Below are 18163 nucleotides of genomic sequence, written 5' to 3' on the forward strand. Positions count from 1 at the left end.
TTGGAAAGATAAAAAAGCTTAATATTCAAATAGAGAGAGATTAGAGTATTGCTTTATGGATGAATCTGGTCACTCTCTTAAGCACAAATGCAGCATGTAGAAAAACAGAAAGTAAATAAAGCAATAATTAAGAAGCTACCTGGAGTTATGGATGTAGACTTTCCATCATTAAGTACTGAAAAAAATATTTTAAAAACTGATGCTGGAAGTGTCAAATAGTTAATGGAAGCACAGAAGGTCAGCAGCATCTGTGAGTGAAACAGTTAACACTTCAGGTCTAAGAACAGAACTGGAAAGAAAACAATTTCGTGTTTAGTAGCAGAGTGAAGCCTATTTAATATTTAAAGGCCTAAGTGGATGTGAAGAGAAAGTTTCCAATAGTGGGAGAGTCTAGCACCAGAGGGAACGGCTTTAGAATAGAAAGATGCCCCTTTAGAACAAATGAGGAATTTCTTTTGAGAGAGGCTGGTAAATCTGTGGAATTCATTTACACAGGCCGCTATGGTGACCAAGTCATTGGGTATATTTAAAGCGGAAGTTGATATATTCTTGATTAGTAAGGGCATCAGAGGTTCCAGGGACAAGGCAGGAGAATGGAGATAGGGAAAATAAATCAGCCAGAATCGAATGGCAGAGCAGACTCAATGGACCAATGGCATAATTCTGCTGCTCTGTCTTACAATCTTGCAGTCTCATGGGAAGGGTGAATTTAAAAAAAGGAATATCTCTAAGTGAAACCAAATGTGTCGATGTGACAGTATGTGTTGCTCTTAGCAAGGCTCTAGGATGTGCCCAGTGGGCGGAATAATATTAATGGAGAGAAAAACTGAATGAAAATTACAGTAATATGACTGGCAAAAGTGGCCAGTGTAAAGCCGATTGAAAGAGCAAGTTACCTCCAGATAGAGAATTCGGTATTAAACTTGGAAGGCTGTATTGTGCCCATGTTGTTCCTCATGTTTGTATTTGGCCTTGTTCTATTAGTGTGGGAGGTTCTTGATTGCAGAGTTGTAGACATTGTTCAACACATCGTGGAAACCATCCACCCCTTTATGGACTCTGTCTTTGTTTCTCACTGCGTCAGTAAACCAGTCAATATAATCAATTTGGCATTCTCTTTTCTCACTCCTTCCATAAGACAAAAGATATCAAAGCTTGAGAGCACGTACCACCAGGCTCAAGACAGCTTCTATCATGCTGTTAAAACTATTAACTGTTTCCTAATATAAGATAGACTTTTGACCTCACAAGCTGTCATCATGGCCTTGCACCTTATTGTTTGCCTGCAATGCACTTTCTGTAACACCTCAATGCACATGTGATGAAATCTGTATGGATGGCAAATCAAAGTTTTTCACTGTCCTTCAGTACATATGGCAATAATAAACTAATTTACCAATTTAGGTTGGAGTGGAATGAATTAAAATAGTATGAAACAAAGGAGCTCAAGGCTGCACTGTGGATTAAGTGATGGTGCTATGCTGTGATGTAGAGGAGAGCAAAAATTGTGCTTATCAGCTGCATCAGCTTAGATTAACCGAAGTGCAAGTGTGTCACCAGGTTCCTGGATAATGAGAAGGGAGAATGAAAGGATAGGTGTTGAATCACCTGCATTTTCAAGGTATTGATGGTAGAATATTTTACTTGAAGCCAAACTTCGCAGGCACTTCATAGCCACATTGTTATGCACAGTTTCATGTTAAAACTCATGAGCAAATTACCAAGATTTCGATCAGTTTTAAGTGTCAGAGGATGAAGGGATGGCAAAATTTAGAATGGGAATACGCCACAGTAGTGCAGTGTTTAGTGCAATGCTATTACAGCTTGTGACATTCCTGAGTTTGGAGTTCAGTTCCGGTGCTGTTCTACAAGGTGACTCTAAGTCCTCCCTGTGTAGGCCAATTGGTCATTGTAAATTGTTCTGTGATTTGGTTAGGGTTAACCGGGTTTATCAGATTTTGCTGTGGCAGTATGGTTCAAAGGGCCGGATGGAACTACTCCATGCTGTATTGCTAAATAAAAATAAACAAACCTTGGCAGCTGAAAGTATGGTTGTTAGTGGTGGATCAATTAAATTATGCCAATGAGGACAGGATTAAAAACATATTTGCAGAAATCCTTTTTCTCTGTAAGGTATTTTGGATTTGAAATTGAAGCTGGAGAGAATTACTATCTTTTACTTTTGGGAGTTTAAATCAAATAGAAATGGATTGTTCAACAAACTCTGGAGGCACAGGCTTACTGGGAATCTGTTCAAGAGCGGCTCAGCTGGATTCTGCATTGGTGCAGAGAGTGGGAATTACACATTTAACAGAGCTGAAGGAGATGTGAGTTTCAAATTTATATGTTGGGTGCAGGAAATTCAGAAGTAATTACAATAGAGAATCCATGGTATTCAGTTATATTCTCAGCTCTTTGGCTTCAGCAGTGCCATTTAGCTTCCAGTAGATGCTGGGTGAAGTCTAAGCTATTTATTCTTTCCTGAATCAACGAATAGTGAAGGAGATAATAGACTTTGAGCACATTAATAGAATGGTAGTTACAGAATGCATCAAATTTGCGTCAGCTAATTAGTGCATTTTGTAACAATGATGGGGCATTATAGATTTTAAATGTGGTTTAGGAGCAAATACTTGGAAGAATGTGTGTACAATTTTAAAAAAATTATAAGACAGGCATAGGATTTTGTCTCGGATTATGAGAGGACTGTAGTGTAAAAACAAGCAAGCTTTTGCTAAAGATGAAGTTCGTTATTTAATGAGACCCATCTGAACAATGATAGTCAGTTTTAGCCATTACACATTAGGAAGGATGTTCTCTACTGATAAAGCCTTACTTGGATGTTTTCAATATTTGTATTTTGAAGAAGCCAAAGCCACAAGCCAAATCTGTTTGGCAATTCACATTGTCCAGTTTATTTCCTCCTACAGATGCTTTTCATCCTATGAATTCATTCAAGACTTCATGAATTCAGATCAAGGATCTCTGTTCAAAACTGTTTATTTCCCTCCATAGATGCTGCCTGACCTACTGAGTTCCTATAGCATTGTTTTTGTTTTGATGCTCAAGATTTCCAGCATCTGGAGTCCTTTGTGCCCCCTAGAGCAGTGGTCCCCAACCACCGGACTGTGGACTGATACCGGGCCGCAAGGAAACTATATGATTTAGCGATATGAAACAATATGAGTCAGCTGCACCTATGCTCATTCCCTGTCACGCCCACTGTTGAACTTAAACGCACGCGAGGTCATCAGTCGGTCATTAACCTACAACTACTCGATGAGTAAAAAACAAACGTTGCTTGAGAGTTTCTTTGGAAGAGGTGGTAGGGGACATAAAAGGCCTAACGATGATGATAATGCAGAGACAGCTGAGGCCAAGACTGCAAAAAAAAAGCAAGCTTCCTTCAACAGAAAATACGACGAGTCGTACATAAAATATGGCTTTATTGCGACCGGTGACTCGCACGCTCCAAGCCCCCTGTGTGTGTGATATGTGGAGACAAGCTGTCTAATGAGGCAATGAAGCCCTCAAAACTGCTTTGGCACCTTGAGTCCAAGCACCCTGCACTTTAAGACAAACCTGTTGAGTTTCTTGAGCGGAAAAAACGTCAGCAAGCGGGTCAGAAGCAAGTGCTGAGAGCCACCACCTCCACAAATTCTACCGCTTGAGAGCGTCGTACTTAGTGGCTAGCGGTATTGCTAAGGTTAAGCCTTTCACTGTTGGTGAAGAATTGATTCTGCCTGCTGCCAAGGACGTGCTGTGAACTGTTGGGAGAAACTGCAGCTAACAAGATGGCACAGGTTTCTCTTTCAGCTACCACAGTTTCATGAAGAATCGGTGACATAGCGGAGGACATCGAAGCACAGCTGTTGGAACGGCTTAACGAGTCACTATGGTATATTATCCAGGTCGATGAGACTACCGATGTCGACAACAAGGCAATACTGCTGGTTTATGTGCGATAAATATTGCAAGACGATGTGCACGAGGATATGTTGCGTGCACTGCTGCTGCCGACTAACACAACTGGGGCAGAACTATTCAAGTCTTTGAATGACTACATGTCAGGTAAACTGGACTGGTCATTCTGTTTTGGAATATGCACAGACAGAGCTGCAGCTATGACTGGACGGCTGTCTGGTTTCACTACCCGAGTCAGAGGTTGCTCCTGAATGCCAGTCTACACACTGTGTCATACACAGGGAAATGCTGGCTAGCTGAAAAATGTCATCTGATTTTAACAGCGTATTGAGTGACGTTGTTGAAGTTATCAATCACATCAAAACAGAAGCCCTTAACTCACATCTGTTTGAGCAGCTTTGCGAAGAAGTGGATGCAGAGCACAAAGGCCTTCCCTTACACACTAAGGTCAGGTGGCTATCAAGGGGGAGAGCCCTGGCCAGGGTTTTTGAGTTAAGAGAGCAGCTACAGAGATTTCTTTCAGGAAAAAAGTCACCACTGGCAGCACACTTCAGTGATGAGGAGTGGATAGCAAACTCGCTTATCTGTGTCACATCTTCAACCTGCTCAGTGAACTCAATTTGTCATTCCAGGGGAGAGTGACAGCTGTCTTCAAGTTGGCAGAGAAAAGTGTCTGCTTTCAAAGCCAAACTTGGACTGTGGGGATGGTGAGTGGACAGGGGCATATTTGACATGTTCCCAACATTAGCTGGGATTCTGTCTAAGATGCTGTCTAAGTTGCATGCTATCTTGGTCAATGTCTCCCATCCACTACATAATGTATTGGTTGGGCACAGGAGTACATTCAGCCAGAGACTCATTCCACCGAGATGTGGCACAGAGCGTCATAGGAAGTCATTCCTGCCTGTGGCCATCAAACTTTACAACTCCTCCCTTGGAGGGTCAGACACCCTGAGCCAATAGGCTGGTCCTGGACTTATTTCATAATTTACTGGCATAATTTACATATTACTATTTAACTATTTATTGCTTATGGTGCAACTGTAACAAAAAACAATTTCCCCCGGGATCAATAAAGTATGAGTATGACTACTTTGGGAGAGACTGAGGCTGCACCGTCCTTCTCACAGCTGGTGCGCGATCACCTATCTTCGCTGTTGACAGAACTCGAGCATTACTTCCCAACCGCAAGTGACCCAAGGCATGCAAAGGAATGGGTCCGTGACCCATTTGTGAATGTCCCCAGTGAATCATCCATGTCAGCGCAGGAAGAAGATCAACTCCTCGAGCTTGCAAATGATGGTGGGCTGGAAAGTATGTTTGACATAACATCTCTGTCGACATTTTGGATCAAAGTCAAGGCTGAATATCCTGAGATAGCCACGAAAGCACTGAAAATGTTGCTTCCATTTCCAACATCATATCTCTGCGAAGGGGCTTTTCTGCAATGAATGCAATGAAAACTAAATTGCGGAATAGACTGGTCATAAGGAACCCCCTTTGAGTATCGCTGTCTCCCATCACCCCTCGATGGGACCGTCTTGTTGCAGGAAAACAAGCCCAGGGCTCCCACTGATTCATTGATATTGGTGTGTTGCATTGATTTTATATGTTCATACGAGGAAAATATGCGATGTGTGTTTAATATCCAAACGTTACTTAAAATCTTATGATGCTATTGACTTATAAGTGACATGATTGACTTATCACTATATTCATGTGAAGAAAATATACACTATGTGTTTAATATTAAATTTGTTAGATAAACCATTTTAGAAACAAAATTTGAGTATATTAGCCACTTAAAAGTGACTTATAGTTGACTTATCACCTATATTGCAGTCGTGATTACCCCCGCTGGTCTGCAAGAATATTGTCAATATTAAACCAGTCCGCGGTGCAAAAAATGTTGGGGACCCCTACCCTAGAGATTTCTTTTGTCTTAACTATTTCTCCCTTTTACTCAGCAACTTAAAATGTTTTCTTTCTTTCCCTGTTCTGACAAAAGGGTGTTCTGCCTGAAACATCAGCTCTGTTTCTTTTTCCACAGATAGTGCCTGCATGCTGAGTGGCTTCTGTCATTGTTATTTTAGATTTGCAGCATTCATGGTTTCTGCCACTTTCTTCTTGTATTTGTCAGCTGTTAGCCCAGGCAGACATTGCCACAATTTCCTAATCCCATTCATGTTAGACGTCTCTTGAATCAAGGGAGTCCAATAATTTTCTGTGTATGACACAGGCAGTATCAAACTGCAGGCCCCGTATGGACTCAGTTTTTTCAAAGATCTGTTTCACTAACTTGATCAGTAACATTTTTGTGTGTTTTGTTCATGGAGGAAGTTAGGGAGTTGAGCTGTTTGGTTGTGATCAAGTAAAATTGCATGAATCTTGCATACCCTTTATATGGGGAAAACGTACTGTCTGATTTTGTAACATGGTCCTTCTGTACTTTTGGGAATTTGAGAAAAATGGAAATGGGTCGTTCACCAAACTGGATTGAGGGACAGGCTTTCTGGGAATCTGTTCATGAGTGACTCAACTAAGATCTCTGCATCAGAATGTGAAGAGTAGAAATCATACATTGAACAGAGCTGAAGGGGACATGAGTTTCAAATTTACAGGAAGTTCAGTAAGGGGAAGTAGTTTTGTACAAAGTTAGCATTTTGTCAGATCAGATTTCCCACAGGAGAACTTTGGCAATTTTAGTTTTGGAGGTAAAGAATGTGGAGTTATTTTCATGAACAGAAGGGTGAGGAAGTGGAAGAAGCGTGATGAAAGTAAATGCATAATGTAAGCACAATGCAAGCTGATTTTACATCAATACCAGGAAGCTTCCTCATTCTGATGCATGTGCTCATTCCACTTCCTTTTCATAATTTTCTGAGCTTCAAATCCTCTAGCATTTGAGTGTTGCCACTTTTGTATGAACAGAATCCTAACCTTGGGGTCAGAGAGCAGAAACAGGCTGTTTCATCCATTTATCCAAGTTAACCAAGATGCTGATCTAAGCTAGTTATAAGCTCGTGTTTGGTCCACATCCCCCTAAATCTTTTCTGTCCATGTACTTGTTCAAAAGACTTCAAGATGTTTTTGTACCTGCCTCTACCACTTGCAGTTTATAGCATAAACCTTCTATTTCCTTTTAAAGTCACATCTCTCACCTTAAATGTATTCCCTTTAGTTTTTGATTCACTGTTGCTGGTGGGGGGGGGGGGGGGGGGGTTGGGAAGAGAGACTGTATACTCTATCTATGCTACACATGATCTCATACCGTACCTCTGTAAGGTCATCCCCTCTCCATCTGCCACACAAAAGGGTGAAGTCCTAGCCTGCCCAGTTTCTCCCTGGATATAAGATATAGGAGCAGAATTATGCCATTCAGCCCATCAAGTCCACTCTGCCATTTCATGGCTGATCTCGGATCGCACTCAATCCCATACACCTACCTTCTTGTCGTAACCTTTGATGCCCTGACTAATTAGGAAACTATCAACTTTCCCTTTAAGTATACCCACTGTCTTGGCCTGCACAGCTGTCTGTGGCAGAGCATTCCACAGGTTTGCTACTCTCTGGCTAAAAAGGCTCCTCACTTCTGTTCTAAAGGGGCGCCCCTCAACTTTGAGGCTGTGCTCTCTAGTTCTGGACACCCTCACCGGAAGAAACATCCTCTCCACATCCACCCTATCAAGTCCTTTCAACATTTGGTAGGTTTCAATGAGATCCCCCCGCATTCTTCTAAATTCCAGTGAGTACAGGCCCAAAGCTCCTCATGTTAACCTCTTCATTGCTGGAATCAACTTCATGAACCTCCTCTGGACTCTCTAATCACAAATCCATTCTGAGATATGGGGCCCAAAACTGTTGACGATACTCCTTGTGGCCTGACCAGTATCTTATAAAGCCTCAGCATCATCTTTTTTAATATTCTATTCCCCTTGAAATAAATGCCAACATTGTATTTGTCGTCTTTACCACAGACTCAACCTGTAAATTAACCTTCTGGGACTCTTGCATGAGGACTCCTAAGTCCCTTTGCACCTCTGATGTTTGAATTTTCTCTCCATTTAATTAATAGTCTGTTCTTTTGTTCCTTTCACTAAAATGCATTTTCATACATTTTCCAACACTGTATTCCATCGGCCACTTTTTTTGGCTGTTCTTCCAATTTGTTCAAGTCCTGCTGCAATCGCATTGAACAGGTATTGCATGTGCTTCTGTTACTTTGGAAAGGTGCTTCATCCAAGTGAGGTGGATGTTGTTGGAGGTGTTCTTTGAAAAGCTCCGAGGAGGAGATCCCCATCTTCTGCAGTCTGTCCACTTGACAGGTCTCACTGTGAGATCATTCAGGGGAATCATTTGTTTTTCGTCTTTACCTTTCCTAATATGCCTCAACTCCATTTGTTTGACTTTTCCCGACTTCATTTGGTAATATAACCAAGCAAAAGTGGACCTAGATAAAATGTAGGCGGAGTTAAAAAGCAGCAGTGAGGTCATGGACCCAATACAGATTACGTAGGAGGAAGTGTTTGCTGTCTTGAGGCAAATTAGGGTGAACAAATCCCTAGGACCTGACAAGGTGTTTCCTTGGAGCCTGTGGGAGGCTGGTGCAGAAATTACAAGGGCCTTAGAAGAGATATATAAATCATTCTTCTGCAGGTGAGGTACTGGAGGATTGGAGGATAGCTAACATTGTTTCGTTGTTTCAGAAAGGCTGTAAAATTAAGTGAGGAATTTATAGGCCAGTGAGCCTGACATCAGTAGTGGGAAAGTTATTGGAAGGTATTCTAAGGGACCAGATATGAGTATTTGGTCATACAAGGACTGATTAGGGATAGTCAACATGGCTCTGTGTGTGGTAGGTCCTGTCTAACCAAGCTTGTAGAGTTTTTTTGAGGAAGTTACCAGGATGAAGGCAAGGCAGTGGGTATTGTCTACATGTCAAATGCCTTGCTATTGTCCAAGGCCCTGTATGGGAAGTTGGTCAAGAACATTCAGTCGCTTGGCATTCAGGATGCAGGAGCAAGTTGGATTGCATATTAGCTTTGTGGGAAAAGCCATAGAGTGGTAGTAGATGGTTGTCTTGCTGACTGGATGCCTGTGATTAGTGGGGTGCTGCAGGGATCGGAGCTGGGTCCGATATTTGTCATCTACATCAGCCATCTGGATGATAATGTGGTTAACTGGATCAGCAAATTTGCAGATGACACAAAGATTGGGGGTGCAATGGACTGTGAGGAAGGCTATCAAAGCTTGCAGTGGGATTTGGACCAGCCGGAAAAGTGAGCTGAAAAATGACAGATGGAATTTAATGTAGACAAGTTTGAGGTGTTGCACTTTGGGAGAACCAGCCAGGGTAGGTCTAGCACAGTGAGAGATAGGGCACTGAGGAGTGCAGTAGAACAAAGGAATTTGAGAAACCGGGTTCATAATTCATTGAAAGTGGTGTCACAGGTGGATGGGGCTGTAAGGAAAGCTTTTGGCACATTGGCCTTCCGAGATCAAAATGTTGAGTACAGGAGTTGGGATGTTATGTTGAAGTTGTATAAGATGCTTAATTTAGAGTATTGTGTACCTACCTACAGGAAGGGTGTAAATAAGCTTAAAAAAGTGCAGGATGTTGCCAGCTGGAGGACCTGAGTTATAGGGAAAGGTTGAATAGCTTAGGACTTTATTCCCAAGAATGTAGAAAATTGAGGCGAGATTTGATAGAGGTGTAGAAAACTGAGTTGTGCAGGCAGGCTTTTTCCACTGAGGTTAGATGAGACTACAACTGGAGGTCATGGGTGAAAGGTAAAATGAGGGGAAACTTCACTCGGGGTGCTGAGAGTGGAATGAACTACCAGTGCAAGAGGGGGGTGTGATTTCGATGTTTTAAGAGAAGTTTGGATAGGTACAAGGATGAGAGGTGTATGGAGGGCTTTGGGCCATGTGCAGGTCGATGGGACCAGGCAGCTTAAATGATTTGGCAGTTCAGAACCAGGGTTATTATCACCAGCATGTGTTGTGAAATTTGTTAGCTTGTTCTAAATCGCCTTTAGAGAATTCTGTTTTGCAGGACTTTTGTTTACATTCAAGGCTCTGGTATAGCTTCCTAAAGTTGGGAGAATCCTTAAGCTGCAATGCAATCCCACCATGTCTCCATCTGATATCTGCAGACTGGGCAACTGCTGAGCACCTGTGATGGTCATCTTGAGTTCCTTGTGTTGCAAGCTATTTCATCTCCCCTCCCAATTTCAAGACTGACCTATTTTCTTTGGCCATCACTGCCAGGATGAGGCTAAACGTAAATTAGAGGAACAGCATCTCACATTCTACCTGAGTAATCTACAACAGATGGCACAAACATTTAATTCTCCAATTTCAGGTAACATATACCTCCTCCGTTCCTTTCTCTCTTCCTGATCCATTATGGCCCTCTTGCACACACCATTTTACTCCAAATCCTACTCGCATCTCTAAGCCCCCGTTTCCCAGGTTTTTTTTAAATTTTACCCACCTAGTTCCATCTCCTATCACCCCTGCATTCAACTCACTCAAACTCCCATTTCTCCCTTTCCCCCACCCATACCCCATCACTGTTCTCCTTGTGCTTAGCATCCTCACACCTTCCCTTCTTACCAAATTCCATAGTCTGTAGCCCTTTAATTTGACTCTGACACTCCCAACTCCTCCCTCCCCCATCTGCCCATCAACTCCCCCTCACCTGGATCCACCTATAGCTTGACAATTCCTGCCTCTCCCTTCCCTCTCACCTCTATTTATTGACCATCTTTCCTTCATACTCTCAATTACAGGGTCTTACCTCAAATGACTCCATGGATGCTACTTAATCTGCCTAGTTTCTCCAATTTGTTTATTGCAGCAATGTCTTTGTTTAAGTAAAAGAAATTCATGGAGATACAAGTTGGACAGCATCTATGAGCGAAAAATGGCTAATGATACTCTTATTGAATCTATCTGACTTGTTTGGTGTGTCCTGCACTTTCTGTTTCAGATGTTCTTTTTCTGCATTCTTCTGCTTTTAGAATTCTATTACCTAACTGGATCCCTCATGTTCTGCATTTTGCATCTGTGGCTGATTTGTTTTGCATGTTTCCCATTTTTCATGCCTTGTTACGACATAGAAGGTGATGTTATCTTTCAAGTCTATTTCAGCAGAATAATCCCATCAGACCTATTCTCTCGCTTATTTCCCTGTAACTCAAGGCTTCCCAAACTGGGGTCCACAAACTCCTCAGTTAATGGTAAGCGTCCATGGCGTAAAGGTTGGGAACTCCTGCTGTAACTGATTCCTTCTCATGCCAATCAACCCACACTTGCACGGTCTCCTGCCACTTATGCTGGCTAGAACTAAATTGGGGTGGCCTGTTAGCCGACCAGCACACCTTCGCATTGTGTGGAAAAAATCAGCATGTGGGGATGAAAACGTACGATCACGGTGTGCAAACTGCACAGATGAGCAGGATCCAATGTGGTTTTGCAGGAGCTGTGTGGCAGTAACTTCACCCACAAAGCCTCTGTGCTGTCTCCATGTTGGGAGTGGCTAAAAATGTAAGCAAAATGTCCTTTTGCAATCTCTAATTTACTTTGACATTTGAAGGCACCATTATTGGATTTGGTGAAGTGTCTTTGGCTTCATTCAAGGTTGATAGGTTGATCTTTTACATAATTTAGCTAGTAGAGACTTCAAAGGTGTTTATCTTCTATGGTTTACCCTTAATGTGATGGCTGGTGAAATGTAAGTTTTGTCCCTGATTAATATATTGTATAGTGGGAACACTTCATGGCATGAAGTATGCTAATAGACGCGTGGAAAAAGTTATACAAATACCATGTTAACTGGTCTTTATAAAATGTCTTTATAAAATGTTATTCAAATACATTTGAATACATTTCAATGTATATTTATTGAACCATGATCCTTACCACCAGAGGAATAAGTTCAATAGAGTCTGCCTGCGCAAATGTGCACTGAAGCATTCTTAATTAATAAAAGATTTCTTCTTAGCTTTTTCTTTCACATCCATAAATTTAAAAATAGATTTTAAATTTTGCGAACAAGATTCTGCAGATGCTGGAAATCCAAATCAACACACTCAAATGCTGGAAGAACTTAACAGGTCAGGAGTCATCTTTAGAATTGAATAAATAGTTGACGTTTCAGGTGGAGACTGTTCATCAGGAGGGTGCTGTAATGATCTTTTAACGCCAGTCACTTGTTGAACACACCAGAATAGGCGTGAATTTGCTGATTAGTTGACGCAGCATTTTTGTGTTTAGTAGCATTGGCAATGGTATGAGCTGGATGCCTCCTGAGGATTGTTGGATTATATTCTAAGAGTGGGACACTGTATTTTGTTAATGTATTTAGAAGTTGAAATTTTGTTATTTTAGAATCATATTTTTGTTAGAAGCTCTAAGTTGCTAACAAAAGCCTGATTTTGGTCTATTTAAAAACATTAAATAAGTTCTTAACTCACTGATGGGTCTTTAATACAATGTTCTGTTTTCCATCAGATCGCTCAGTAAAAGCTAGTGTTCCATGGTACAATAATTGGAAAGACACTTTGACGCAGCTGAGTTCGTCCAAGTTCCATGCAGGTATTTTTTTAAGTTGGTGTGGGCTTTGCAGTTACTAATTTCTCCCCTCTCCATTTCCTTTCATTAAAACTACTTCATAGTTTAAGGCTTCCTGAAACACTCCCATCTTTGCTATGATTGATATTTTCATTGGTCTTGACAATGCAGGCAAATTGCTGAATAGCTGTGATGGTCAATGGCTAAAGAGAATCAAAAGGGTCAGTGTCCTCTTGTTTTCTTTGCTGTATTTATATGGTATTGGTTGCAAAGATTAGAATAGTTAAGAGTGGATGGAAAATATGACCAAATCCATGCAAATGTAACTTGCAGATTCATTAGTTGTACCTGGTTCAGTAGCTTGTAGCAGTTGAAGGCTTAACTCTCTATTTCCCCTATTCGGTTCTAGCAGGGTACTGAACTGACTTCTCTCAAACTGTTTCTACCCTTCTGTCTTCAATCCTGCCCTTATGCCCTTTGTGTTCCTCATCCATTGTAAATGCACCTTCCATTGTACCCTTTATGTTTAGCCCCCTCTTCTCCTGGATCCACTTTCTCTCTCCAGCTTGGACCTCCTTTCACTTTAACCCTCCACTCTCCATCACCTCGCTTGTCTCTTCCTACCCTTCAACACTTCCCCATGGCTTGTGTCCTGTATCTTTTTGAAGGCTGTTCTTGAATCTTATATTTTAACGAGGCTTTTTGGGTTCCAGTTTTTGTATTGGATTTTGTCTTGATGGCAAACAGCTTAACAATGCTTTGGAAAACGTTGAGTTTCTGTTGTAGTTTATGTCAAAAGCATTTGTTATTTCTAATGTGTATGATGTAACACAACAATTTGCTCACACCAAACTATCACAACTGGGGATCTGTTAATATCTTAATCTGTTCTTATGATGTTGACTAAAGGATAAATATTGCCAGGATACCAGACATTATTTCTTTGTCCTTCAAAAAGAACCATGCAGTTGTCTGTATCCATTAACGAGGACCAGTGAGATCTTGGCTTAATATCTCACCTAGGAGACAGCTCCTTCAATAATGCAAAACTCAAATCCAACACTGGTGCATCATATTAGATTGTGCTTTGTGTCAAAATGCTCATAATCCTAATTATTTCATTGGAATTGCAGCTTTCACAGTTGCTCTTACATTGAAAGTATTTCCTGCTTCATGTTTGCAGTGGACCAAATATCTTTTGACTGCACTGATTATTTTTCAATGTTTAGTGTGTGCGTTTAGATTTAGGGTGGGCTATAATGTCTGTGACTGAGTTTCATTTAATTTTTGACACAGCACAGAATCTTAAACTCTTATGTCTTTTGAATGTATATTAAGTTCAATCTTAGTCTTTGATTTACATATGTACTTTCATAATAAGTTTACTTTGAACTCTTGTTAATTTCTATTCACGGCTCTGGGATGTCTCACATTTGCAGAAAGATTCTTATTTTCATTATCTCTGAAATTGTTGGAGACATTTCAATGTATTTTACTCTGTATATAAAGTAGAGCGAGGGAATTGGTGTAAATCCTTGCAGCAGAACACAAGTTCCTCAGTGCTAACCTTAAAATGGACAGAGTTAGATTCTGCAGAGAATAGCTTGAATTGTACTGTTTTTGGAAATTTTATTAGATTCTGCAGAGAATAGCTTGAATTGTACTGTTTTTGGAAATTTTAATTTCTGTGCATTATTGCATTTCAGTGCTTCTTTGCAACGTAACCACATATATTGAAAAGCAATTTGCTATCTTCACTTCGTACTATTTAATTTTACAGGAAAAAGCATGAAAATTACAGAGATTAACCATCCTTTGTTATTTTGTTTTTTTTTTAAAGAAGCTACTTCCATTTACTGATGTAGCATGATCATTGGAACCTGCAAGTCCAAAAAAAATTGGACTAGTAACATTAAGTTTTTCCCCTTTTATTTTTGGTTTGCTGCTAGTTGTAACATGTCATGATTCATGTACAGTGCCTATAAAAAGTATTCATTCCCCCCTTGGAAGTTTTCATTTTTTATTGTTTTACAATATCAGTAGATTTAATTTGTTTTTTAAACTGATTAACAGAAAAAGACTTCATGTCAGTGAAAACAGATCTCTACAAAGTGATCAAAATTAATTTCAAATATAAAACACCAAGCAATTGATTGCATATGTATTCCACCCCCTTCAAGTCAGTATTTAGTAGATGCGCCTTTGGCAGAAATTAAATCTTTGGGTCTGTGTGGATAAGTCTCTATCAGCTTTGCACATCTGGACTCTGCAATTTTTCCCCATTATTCTTTACAAATCTGCTCAAGCTTTGTTAGATTGCATGGGGATCATGAGTGAAGAGCCCTTTTCCAGTTCAGCCGCAAATTCTCAGTTGGATTGAGGTCTAGACTCTGACTTGGCCACTCCAGGACATTAAGTTTGTTTTTTAAGCCATTCCTGTGTAGCTTTGGCTTTATGCTTGGGGGCATTGTCTTGCTGGAAAACATATCTTCTCCCTAGTCACAATTCTCTTGCAGACTGCATCAGGTTTTCCTCTAGGATTTCCCTGTATTTTGACACATTAAATTTACCTTCTGCCTTCTGAGCCTTTCAGGGCTTGCTGCAGTGAAGCATCCCCACACCATAATGCAGCCCCCACTGTTCTTCGCAGTATGGATGGTGCGTCTTTGATGTGCAGTTTTGGCTTATGCCAAACAGCATTTTGTCTGACCAAAAAGCTCAATTTTAGTTTCCTCAGACCATAGGACCTTCCAGCTGACTTCGGAGTCATCCACATGCCTTCTGGCAGACTCTAGGTGAGCCTTCATGGGAGTATTTTTTCCAAAACTGCTTTCTCTTTGCTACTCTCCCATAAAGCTACAACTGGTGAAGCACCTGGCAACAGTTGTTGTAGGGAAATTTTCTTGTATCCGTCTCTTGACAACATTTCAATAACCTTTTCAGAGTTGCTTGGAGTGTTCCTTTGTCTTTATTTTGTATATTTTGCCAGGATACTGACTCACCAGCGGTTGGACCTTCCATATACAGGTGTATTTTTACTGCAATCAATCGAAACACCTTAACTGCACACAGGTGTTCTCCATTTAAATAATTACACTAGACAACAAAGATTTTGCTTCCTGAATACCTTTAGGTGTATCTTATGAATTTTGGGCTACTGATCATGAAAATCACCATGAAATTTCCTTATCATGCACCATTTTTTAAATAAACTTATGTTTATTATTTCAATTCATAATTCAAGTCAATTAAAATGTTGCCTACAATGTAAGCTGGAAAGGTTCCTATCTGGCTTGGGCATGCTTAGGCGGCGCGGCTGCTGCATGGCAGGACAGATATTAGTAATAATTATTGGGTTCAGGGCTGTAAGGATGAAATTTGCTATCACCAGGCACAAAAATTTCTATGAAGGATTTTGATATTTGAGACAGATGCTTCCCAGAATAACTGATGCCAAGATTAAGGAAAACATTTTTGTTGGTCCACAAATCAAACAGGTCATCAATGACAGGCAATTTGAAGAATTTCTAGTGGGACTGGAGAAAATCACATTGAAAGCATTCAAGGAAGTTGTTGAAATTTTTTTCGGCATCTACACCAAACTACATGCAGCTGATTGAAAGCATGCTTCAAGCATATAAAACCATGAAATGCAACATGTCACTAAAGATTCATTTTCTGCATTCCCATTTAGACTTCTTCCTTGCAAATCTTGGTGCTGTTAGTGATGAGCATGGTGAAAGGTTTCACCAGGACATTGCAGTCATGGAGATACCAGGGCAACTGGAATCCATCAATGCTGGCGAATTATTGTTGGGCCTCATCCAGAGTACAAATGAAAATCATTAACAAAATATTTTTAACTTAGTTGAATTATTGCAAAGCATCAGCACCATTATGCAATTTAACACATTATATTCAATAAAAGTTAATTTGTTGTTTCTCCAAATTCCTACGTGATACAAGTCTGAAATTATACGTGTTCATCTTCAAGCAGTCTATCACAAAATAAAACTCTGAGGAAGCAACACTTTTGGAAAAAAAAATTGTTGTCCAGTGTTATCTGACTTCTAAAGTCCAGTGACTGCTCCAGTGATGATTTGGTCTGTCATATTAAAGTAGGGTGAATACTTAGGCAATCTATTGTTTTGTGTTTTATATTTGTAATTAATTTAGATCACTTTGTAGAGATCTGTTTTCACTTTGACACTAGGTGTCAATAAAGCCAAATTAAATCCACTGTGATTCAATATTGTTAAACAATAAAACATGAAAACTTCCAAGGGGGTGGATACTTTAGGCACTGTACATTAAGTGCAATTGCACTGTGAATCCTGTGTGCAAAGAATGACTATTTGATCATTTTACATGTTCAGAAGTTTTTTTTTCACTCTTTTGAACCTACCCAGAAAATGGATGCTTGAATTGAAAGCTTTTGAATTGGGTTTCCTTCCTTGTATTTTCTTGCCCTGACCCCGCAAGAGTCTAACTAAAAATATTCTCCATCCTGCATTACAAGCTAATATTAAGATCTGGAACTGTTAATTTCAGGTTTAATTGTGCATACAATACCTTGGATTGGAATTACCAAATTGAGTATTTCTGAATTTCTTCAATACATGTTCACACTGTCTTTTCATTATAATGATAAGATTGTTTTTCACCTTCAACTGGCTATTTGCTCTTTGATTTTGACAGCTAGGCTCCAAAATAAACTGTGCTGTCTGTGTTTGCAATCAGTTCAGTAATTGTTATCTTATTTTTTCTCTCTGGCAATGTTCTCATTGTGTGAGTACAGCTAATGTAAGAGATAGAAAATTGACATTGGATTTTGCTAATTTATGGCCTGTGAATAGTTGATTGGCTTTCCAATAAAGCTTGTTTAAAGATTGTTACTAAAGTGTTGGAGAACTTGAGATTTCAAAGTCAAGAAAGAGGTGTGACTGTGCCACTAAACGATATAGTTCAGGAAATAGCATTGATGAACTTAAGTGACACAGAAGCGACGGAGGATGAGAGGTGACCTGATAGAGGTGTACAAGATGATGAGAGGCATTGATCGTGTGGATAGTCAGAAGCTTTTCCCAGGGCTGAAATGGCTAACACGAGAGGGCACAGTTTTAAGGTGTTTGGAAGTAGGTACAGAGGAGATGTCAGGGGTAAGTCAGCATGGATTTGTGAAAGGAAAATCATGTCTGACGAATCTCATAGAAGTTTTTGAGGATGTAACTAGTAGAGTGGATAGGGGAGAACCAGTGGATGTGGTATATTTGGATTTTCAAAAGGCTTTTGACAAGTTCCCACACAGGAGATTAGTGTGCAAACTTAAAGCACACGGTATTGGGGGTAAGGTATTGATGTGGACAGAGAATTGGTTGGCAGACAGGAAGCAAAGAGTGGGAATAAATGGGACCTTTTCAGAATGGCAGGCAGTGACTAGTGGGACCGCAAGGCTCAGTGCTGGGACCCCAGTTGTTTACAATATATATTAATGACTTAGATGAGGGAATTAAATGCAGCATCTGCAAGTTTGCGGATGACATGAAGCTGGGCGGCAGTGTTAGCTGTGAGGAGGATGCAGGGTGACTTGGATAGGTTAGGTGAGTGGGCAAATTCATGGCAAATGCAATTTAATGTGGATAAATGTGAGGTTATCCACTTT

The 18163-nt window shown here is 40.3% G+C and overlaps 1 protein-coding gene across 3 annotated transcripts in view; it reads left to right on the plus strand.

Moving 5' to 3' along the window:
- The window catches only part of trappc8 (trafficking protein particle complex subunit 8), a 186117-nt gene that overhangs the window by 18912 nt on the left and 149042 nt on the right, over window positions 1-18163 (plus strand). For 2 of the 3 annotated variants that reach the window (XM_063060131.1, XM_063060143.1), the window contains one exon: window positions 12442-12525. The exons of the other annotated variant lie outside the window; for it this stretch is intronic. In XM_063060131.1, the coding sequence (XP_062916201.1) occupies window positions 12442-12525 (84 nt within the window). The remainder of the gene's footprint in view (window positions 1-12441; window positions 12526-18163) is intronic. 3 annotated transcript variants of the gene reach the window in all.

The sequence above is a fragment of the Mobula hypostoma genome, chromosome 1, assembly GCF_963921235.1.
Source record: "Mobula hypostoma chromosome 1, sMobHyp1.1, whole genome shotgun sequence".
NCBI classification, from domain to species: domain Eukaryota; kingdom Metazoa; phylum Chordata; class Chondrichthyes; order Myliobatiformes; family Myliobatidae; genus Mobula; species Mobula hypostoma.